General features: G+C 40.9%; 1 protein-coding gene and 1 pseudogene across 1 annotated transcript; one reads left to right on the plus strand and one right to left on the minus strand.

The window, feature by feature from the left end:
- Positions 1 to 229: 229 nt before the first annotated feature.
- LOC139413171 (zinc finger protein OZF-like) lies at positions 230 to 4,926 on the minus strand. Its single transcript, XM_071160270.1, has 2 exons — positions 4,475 to 4,926; positions 230 to 1,912 (listed from the first exon to the last, which is right to left on the minus strand). The coding sequence occupies exons 1-2, from the start codon at positions 4,815 to 4,817 to the stop codon at positions 1,119 to 1,121; spliced, it is 1,137 nt and encodes a 378-aa protein (XP_071016371.1). The 5' UTR covers positions 4,818 to 4,926; the 3' UTR covers positions 230 to 1,118.
- A 3,399-nt stretch (positions 4,927 to 8,325) lies between these two features.
- On the plus strand, positions 8,326 to 8,902 carry LOC139413179 (histone H2A.V-like; annotated as a pseudogene).
- The last annotated feature ends 503 nt before the right edge of the window (positions 8,903 to 9,405 follow it).

Below are 9,405 nucleotides of genomic sequence, written 5' to 3' on the forward strand. Positions count from 1 at the left end.
AAAATGTACACCCCTTTGTTAATATATATTGGCAATAATTAACTTAATTGTGAGGCATGGAATAATAAAACATGTATCTTTTGTCAGGCTGAATGTTTGAAATATGAGGTGATTTGAGACATGCTTCTTCGACAGTGGGATGTTTGAAAGTCGCAAAGAAATACTGGAGTGATGTAAGAATGCGAATAAAATTGATTACAGACCAATTTATTATACTGCGTCCATGTGTATAGGCTGCAAGTGAATTGAAAAAACGACATCTTCTCAACTTTCACTTCAACTAAAACCGAACGTATATTGGACATCGGGCAGTATTCTTCTTAACGTCTTTTCAATTACATTTTGCTAGGTGGGATAGCCCAATGTCAAAACAAAGTTTTAATGTTTCCAAATTAATAACCAATATGCAGAAACAGTTTGTGATAAATTGAGCTATATAAACACAAACATCTGCCACAATAATACATATTACTTGTATTTTTTAAACAAGCATCTTACGTACTGCACAAGAACCAGAAACGCTGTTGTTTTGGCATGTGGCAATAAATCAGTGAAATCAATTAGGGGGGAAAATCAGGTTGTACCTAACACAACTAAAAAAAACACATGGAAATGGGAGATATCTTTCACCTCACTGGTTAGAGGACAATCTGCAGAAGACAGTCAGCTACATTTTGGATATCACTCATCGATATCATGTTGAAATCAATTGTGCCGAGAGGAGGGAGATGAGGTTGCACGTCCTGTTAAAACTAACAGCTCAAAAACCACACGGAATCTGAGAGTAATGTGTACATCACTGGTTGGAGGAGAATTTGTAGAAAACATCTTACTACATTTTTATTAAAGTGTAACTTGTGATTAAAGTTGGCCACCAACATGGTAAGTGTAAGACAGCACTTTTTTGTTACTCACTTTTTGTTAAATCATATAAATAGTACTTTCAATTCAGAGCCTGGATTTTCCCCCTGAGGCTAATATCCATATCATGATGAAATCAATATAACAGGGGGCAAACGTTTAGGGTTCTACATTGTGACATCATTAAAATACTCCTTCTACATTGTTGAACATTCAACATTGTGACATAATTTCATTGATATCATGAAACAACGCCTTCATGCATGTATTTTCTGATGTGTAATCAGAGAACATTTATCATAGTATCTCTTGTCACATTGAGAACAGCTAAAAGGTTTCTCTCCTGTGTGTGTTCTGTAGTGTAGAGTCAGTTTGCTAGATGTAGTAAAACTCTTCCCACATTCATCACAGCTAAAAGGTTTCTCTCCTGTGTGTGTTCTCTGGTGTAGTGTCAGATTGCTAGATGTAGCAAAACTCTTTCCACATTCATCACAGCTATAAGGTTTCTCTCCTGTGTGTGTTCTCTGGTGTGATATCAGGCTGGTTGACTGAGTAAAACTCTTCCCACATTGAGTACAGCTATAAGGTTTCTCTCCTGTGTGTATTCTTTGGTGTGAAATCAGGTTGCTTAGCTGAGTAAAACTCTTCCCACATTGAGTACAGCTATATGGTTTCTCTCCTGTATGTATTCTCTGATGTACAGTCAGAAGGCCAGATGAAACAAAACTATTCCCACATTGATCACAGCTATAAGGTTTCTCTCCTGTGTGTGTTCTCTGGTGTATCATCAGATTGTTAAATGTAGTAAAACTCTTCCCACATTGATCACAGCTATATGATTTCTCTCCTGTGTGTGTTCTCTGGTGTGATTTTAATTGTCCTGAGAAAACAAAACTCTTCCCACAGTCAGAGCAGTGGTGAGTTTTCTTTCCTTTGGGTCTCTGCTGGTGTTTCTTGGGGTGTCCTGATCTGCAGAGACTCTTCTCTGTCTCGTCAGCATCATGGGGTTGTTGAGGCTCCCCAGAGAATCCACGATAGTCACCTCGCTCTCCTGTGTGAACAACAAAGTCAGACAGATGTTTAAAGGCCCACAACAGAGGAAATCCCCTGTAAAAGGTTATGCCAACAGCGTAGCCATGAAGTGCAATATTGGGAGTGCCCCTCAAGGAAACTCACTTTAAGTCCTGTGTCTATTCACTAATTCACCACCGTGGGGGAAAACTCAGGGGAGTTCTCATAGGCTGACAGCAAAAATAGCCTCCATTTCCAGGTTGCTTATGAGTGCACTTCACACTTCTTTTGGATTATAATTGTAAGGCTTTTTTGAATCTTAATATATTTGTGTTACTGGTCACAAATCAACTGCTTTATTCTTCAACACTTCAACCAGTAAAATGCCCTTTGGCAAGCTTTACCATCAGCCTGACAATGAGGGTTTGTACACTAAGTGTATGCCAATTGGCCCATAACTTCACCTAAAAATAACATAGACCTAGTGTACACGTCCTGGTAATCTGTCTGGCCCTGTGAATGTTGACCTGTTTAAAGGTCTTACTCAGATCGGCTGCTGAGAGCGCGATCACACAGTCGTCTGGAACAGCTGGTACTCACATGCATGTTTCAGTGTTATTTGCCTCGAAGCAAGCATAGAAGTACTTTAGCTCATCTGGTAGAACGTCAGAGCCGGTGTAGTACGGTTCGAACTTAGTCCCTTATTGATGCTTTGCCTGTTTGATGGTTTGTCGGAGGGCATAGAGGTATTTCCTATAAGCTTCCGGGTTAGAGTCCCGCTCCTTGAAAGCAACAGCTCTAGCCTTTTAGCTCAGTGCGGATGTTGCATGCATTCCATGGCTTCTGGTTGGGGTATGTAAGTGCAGTCACTATGGGGACGTCATCGATGCACTTATTGATTAAGCCAATGACTGATGTGGTATACTCCTCAATGCCACCGGAAGAATCCCGGAACATATTCCAGTCTATGCTAGCAAAACAGTCCTGTAACTAAGCATCGGAGTTTTATTGACCGAGTCACTGGTGCTTCCTGCTTTCATTATTGCTTGTAAACAGGGATTAGGAAAATAGAATTATGGTCAGATTTGCCAAATGGAGGGCGAGGGAGAGCTTTGTACGCGTCTCTATGTGTGGAGTAAAGGTGGTCTCGAGTTTTTTTCCCTCTGGTTGCACATTTAACATGCTGATAGAAGTGAGATAAAACAGATTTAAGTTTCCCTGCATTAAAGTCCTAGGCCACTAGGAGCACCGCCTCTGGATGAGCGTTTTCCTGTTTGTTTATGGCGGAATACAGCTCATTGAGTGTGGTCTTCGTGCATCGGTCTGTGGTGGTATGTAGACAGCTACGAAAAATACAGATAAACTTTCTAGATAGTGTGGTCTACCAGTAGGCTACAGTAGGTTGTATCTCTCTAGGTCATGCCAGTAGGCTACAGTAGGTTGTATCTCTCTAGGTCATGCCAGTAGGCTACAGTAGGTTGTATCCAAGTGGTTTTATCTCTCTAGGTCATGCCAGTAGGCTACAGTAGATTGTATCTCTCTAGGTCATGCCAGTAGGCTACAGTAGATTGTATCTCTGAAGGTCATGCCAGTAGGCTACAGTAGGTTGTATCCAAGTGGTTTTATCTCTCTAGGTCATGCCAGTAGGCTACAGTAGGTTGTATCTCTCTAGGTTATGCCTGTTCGCTACAGTAGATTGTATCTCTCTAGGTCATGCCAGTAGGCTACAGTAGGTTGTATCTCTCTAGGTCATGCCAGTAGACTACAGTAGGTTGTATCCAAGTGGTTTTATCTCTCTAGGTCATGCCAGTAGGCTACAGTAGATTGTATCTCTGAAGGTCATGCCAGTAGGCTACAGTAGGTTGTATCCAAGTGGTTTTATCTCTCTAGGTCATGCCAGTAGGCTACAGTAGGTTGTATCCAAGTGGAAACAACTATCAACCCAATGTGGAAAGTGTCGAATTTGGTCTACAACAAAATTAATGGCTTATTTGCTACATGAGATTTACTAGATCTAGCAGAAGTTTCGTAACGCTTAAGTTATTATGTGGACACGTGACATACCGACAACTTTGTTAGAAAACACTATAGGAGTTGTCGTCAGATCGCTATGCATATTCATGCTAGTAGCTTAGCATCTCTCTCCATTGAATACAGGCGGTTGACGACAACAACCCTCATAGAATATAAACAATAGTTTACAATAATAAGATGTGTCCACCAATCCAAAGAAAGGATAGGTGGGAGCTAGACAACCCGCAGTGCAGCTTTGTGGACAACGACTCCCTTTGTTAGAACTGAGAGACATCTTGTCAGTACATCATAATCTTTGGTGTAGCCTACCCAACTCTCGCATGGCACTATTGGGGGGCACGGTGTGTAGTAAACCATCACTACATGCCGTGCCTCCCAGTCTGCGGTCAGCATATAGACCCTTCTCAAATATATATGTTATGTCATTTTTTTGGAAACGGAATGGAGAAAACAAGGGGTAACTTGTTATCTACGTCGTCTGATTCTAGACATATCAGTCATCATCCTATTGCCCCTCCATTGAAGAGGTATTGACGAGCCAACTCCGAACATTTAAGGCAGTACTTACTGGTGTTAATCAGATCTCCTTTCTCCTCCTCTTCATCTTTCAATGTGACAGTAATCTCCCCTTCCTTCACTCCAAAAACGACATCCTCCTCTTTATCTTCCTCCTCTTCATTTATTGTAACATACTCCTCCTCTTTCACTCTGAACGCGTCTTCCTCTTCTTTCACTGAAACGCCTTTCGCTTCTTCTTTCACTGTAACAGTCTCACCCTCTACTTCTTCTTTTACTGTGACATCCTCCTCTTTCTTCTCCTCTTTCACGACAATGTTCAGCCCCAGAGCTTCTTCCTCCGTCCAACAGACCTCCTCTTCTTTAACAGGAGGGGAGTAGTTTAGGGAGCTCATGTTCAGGGATGTTAGCTAGCTAGCTATCATTAGCGACTAGGCTAGGGTTAATTTAACCAGCCAGCTACTATAGCTGACTAATACAAAATAACGTAATATTAAATTAAATAGGTGAACAAGTAGATACGATAGAAGTGTGTCTATAATATACACCGAAAGCGTATAAATAGCTTGAATCTTTCGGCTATGTCGTCTAGCAGGCTACCGAGGTGGTTGACCAGCTGTTTCTGAAGAACCGTCCACTAGATTATACGTCACGCTGGCAGCGTCGCCTGAAAGACGCACATCGCCGTCTGCTGACTGGAGGGGAAACGCAGTTGAGGATCATATTTCATTTTCAGACAAAGATTATTTTAAATGGATTTAATAAAATAATACTATTATATTGAGACATACAAAGACATGAATGTGTTGATTGATTAGTGCGATTAAAAATGTTTACTACGGCACATTTAAGGCAGTTTCATTAATTCAAACTAAATCTAAATAAGTAGCCAGCTACTGTAGGTCTATACTGCTCCTACATGGTGTAACAATACATCATGTAGATGTATAATAATGAACAAACTAGGTCTATACTGCTCCTACATGGTGTAACAATACATCATGTAGATGTCTATCATGAACAGACTAGGTCAATACTGCTCCTACATTTTTGTATTTTTATTTATTTCTCCTTTATTTAACCTGGAGGGCAGTTGAGAACAAGTTCTCATTTACAACTGTGACCTGCCCAAGATAAAGCAAAGCAGTTCGACAAAAACAACAACACAGAGTTACACATGGAATAAACAAACATTCAGTCAATAACACAATAGAAGATCGAGATTATTTATTTGTTTAGGAATATTGTGAATATCATTCCACTATTAATGCAGATATTATGGACATTTAAAATATGTAATTAAATTATAATTGTAGCTCCTTTAATTTAGACCCAAAATGTATTTGCTATGTGTGCCATTGCCCGGCTATTAAAAGGGACAGGCGACAATTTGAGACTCAGCCTCAGGAATGTTTGTGTAACAGTACTCTTCTTGCGTTGTGTATAATCAGTCATCGACACGGAACTCCAACGTGTAGCACCAGTCATGTAGATTTATTCTGATAGGAACAGCACAAAATTACACGTCATGCAATGCACGGCTCACCATCCAACTCTGCACTCACGCACGCTGGTTTGGTGCTTGTTCACTGGGCTAGTTACCAAAATAATACAATTACAATATACAATATAATATCTTTAACAATGTGCCTGATAGGAACAGCACAAAATTGCACGTCATGCAATGCACGGCTCACCATCCAACTCTGCACTCACGCACTGTACAAAATATATTAAGCCCCCACCAGACACAGTAAATTGCTAGCTAGTACTGGCGCGAATTCTTTACAACAAAATGCACAACAAATATTCTCCAAAAACCGCTGCATCTTATGTGTGATGTTCGAATAACATTTACAAACAATTTGATATAAATTGTACATTTAAATCATCACTTGAGAGTATAAAAATCACTTTTGATGTACAGTGCTTTGCAACCAACAATTTACCGCTGGTTTGGTGCTTGTTCACTGGGATGATTCTAACTGGAACATCCCCCCTCGTAAGCAAGCTACGCAAACCAGCCAATAAGATGCCATGTTGAGTAGGTGAAGGCAAGACAAAAGTCAGACCAAAACCCCATTGGCTTAACAATAAAGTGGCAAGGGGAATCACCAATATAACCCTGTTACATTTGGTCACATGGAATCAAGTGGTCACCAGATGTCTACAGTGCCAAAGAGATTATTAGTTGGGGCTGTTGGGAGTGCTGAGTGTGTTGATATAATGGTAGTAATGTCAAAATCCCACTTTTAACAACCATCAGAATTGATTAAAAAAAAGGTTATGCCTGGGTGGCACAGCGATCTAAGGTACTGCATCGCAGTGCTAGAGGCGTCACTGCAGATCAGGATTTGATCCCGGACTGTACCACAACCTGTTGTGATCGGGAGTCCCATAGGGCGGCACACAATTGGCCAAACGTCGTCCGGTTTAGGGGAGGGTTTGGCTGGGGGGGCTTTATTTGGCTCATCGCAAATCAAATCAGATTTGATTCGTCACATACACATGGTTAGCAGATGTTAAACTATCATTATGACCTCATGGATGAATTCTAGAATATACTATATACCCTAGAAACCTGGTTAAACTATCATGAATGGATGGATCATGGATGAATTCTAGAATATACTATATATCCTTGAAATCGGTTTAAAACCATAATTGTGACTTCATTGATGGCCAGTCCTTGTATTCATAGTGTAGTGAATTCGGGGGGGTAGCCCTGAGCTGAACTCAAACCTGGGTCCAGCGACTGTCAAACCAACACCTTATAACTGTTACTCAAAGAAGTCTGAACTTCTTGATGGGGTAGCTAGGTGTTGGGGTAGCTAGGTGTTGGGTTACGGTGGCTACAATAGCTTTCTCTATGAATTTAAGAGTTGTTACATTTTTCCTTCCCCCATCCCTCAGCTGTTTACAAAACCAAGTCTCTGGGCAGCCATTTTGTTGCTGTTTAAAAAACCCACACATCAATCAATCAATCTGCAGTTCAAACACTGTTTTGGTAATAAGATGATGGGGTTGGAGAAATGTAACTACTTTCAAATTCCTAGACAGACCTATGGATGCAAGGACTGACCATCCATGATATCAACATTATAATTTTAACCATGGTTTGAGGCTATACAGTGTTGATTTACATTGCTTCTAAACATTGGAGTAAAAAAATGTTTTATTTGGGGTTCTGATGGGGTACAACATTTGAACTAAGCTCATGAAGCATGTGTTATATTCTTCAAGAATCAATGGCTATAAATAAATTATTAAAAAGTCAAAATATGGATGTAGCTATTGCATATTGCCCCTTTAACACCAAACATCAGTTCAACAGCCGCAGAGTTTGTGTCTCTGTTTTAAGACAGTACTTACTAGTGTTAATCAGGGAACGGTTTCTCAAAACCATCTTATGGCTAAGTTCATTGTTAGAACCATTGGATGCCTTAAGATGCGTTTGGGAAACCGGGCCCAGATATCCAGTTTCCTCCTATTTGGATGTGACAGTAATCTCCCCATCCTCCTCTTTCACTCTGAACGCATCTTCCTCCTCTTTCACTGAAACGTCTTTCTCTTCTTCTTTCACTGTAACAGCCTAACCTCTACTTCTTATTTTACTGTGATATCATCCTCTTCTTTAGCAGGAGGAGAGTAGCTCAGTGAACTCATGGTCGGGGATGTTAGCTAGGCTAATGCTAACTTATCCAGCCCGCTAACTGACTAATAACAACACCGTAAATATGAAATTAAATCGGATAACTAACTAGACGACAGAAGTGGGTTTAAAACACAGTGGCTAATATACACGAAAGCGTCTAAAGAGCTTTACTGGTTCGGCTATTTTGTCTAGCAAGCTACCGAGGTGTCTGACTAACTGTTGCTGCTGTTGACAGAAGCGTTCCGAAATTGTTTCAGAGCTCCTCAGTTCCTCAACCAAATAACAAAACGCTGAAATGGCTGGCAGTAAGGCAGGAAAAGACAGTGGTAAGGCCAAGGCGAAAGCTGTGTCACGCTCCCAGAGAGCTGGACTGCAGTTTCCAGTGGGGCGTATCCACAGGCACTTAAAGACCCGCACTACCAGCCACGGACGTGTCGGAGCCACAGCGGCTGTATATAGTGCTGCCATCCTTGAGTATCTCACCGCTGAGGTACTAGAGTTGGCTGGTAATGCCTCTAAAGATCTGAAGGTGAAGCGTATCACTCCCGCCACTTGCAGCTCGCTATCCGTGGAGACGAGGAGTTGGACTCCCTCGTCAAGGCCACCATAGCTGGAGGCGGTGTGATCCCCCACATCCACAAGTCCCAGATCGGGAAGAAGGGCCAGCAGAAGACTGCATAGAGTAGACAGACGCCATCTTGTTGATCGGAACTGTGGAGGCGTGTGTTCGGACTGGACTCTGTTCGACGACGTGTGTTCGGACTAACCTGACCAACAGGACTTCACATTGATAATTTTTATATTACTATTGGCTAACGATGAGTGATTGGTAGTTTTTTTTTCCGTTAGTGTAATATTTCCCATAATTAGAGAAGGATAAAATATGTATGTTATTTTTGGACAGGGGGAAATCATACTTTTCCCCCGATTTTCACAGTTGACTTGTTTGATTGGCATGGCTTCAAATGTTTTGTACTGAAAAATGGAACTGTTAAAACCCATTTTTTAAATAAAAACAAAGCTGTCGTTTGTGGTTAATAACACATTTTCATCGTTACTTTCCGTCTGTCTATACCATATTGGTTTGTAAGAGAAAATATTTGTCATGCACAGTGCCTTCGAAGTATTCAACCCCTTCACTTACTCCACAATTTATTTTTTAAATCAGCCTGATTTCAGAATGGTTCAAATATTTCTCAACCATCTCTGTGCAAATACCTCAGTGACATAATGAAAGCATGTTTATTTTAAGTTTTAGCAACATTGAAAATGAAATAGATCTAATTTACTGAGAGAAATACTTTGTAGAAGCCAAGCCCCTTTGGTAG

This window comes from Oncorhynchus clarkii, chromosome 7, assembly GCF_045791955.1.
Source record: "Oncorhynchus clarkii lewisi isolate Uvic-CL-2024 chromosome 7, UVic_Ocla_1.0, whole genome shotgun sequence".
NCBI classification, from domain to species: domain Eukaryota; kingdom Metazoa; phylum Chordata; class Actinopteri; order Salmoniformes; family Salmonidae; genus Oncorhynchus; species Oncorhynchus clarkii.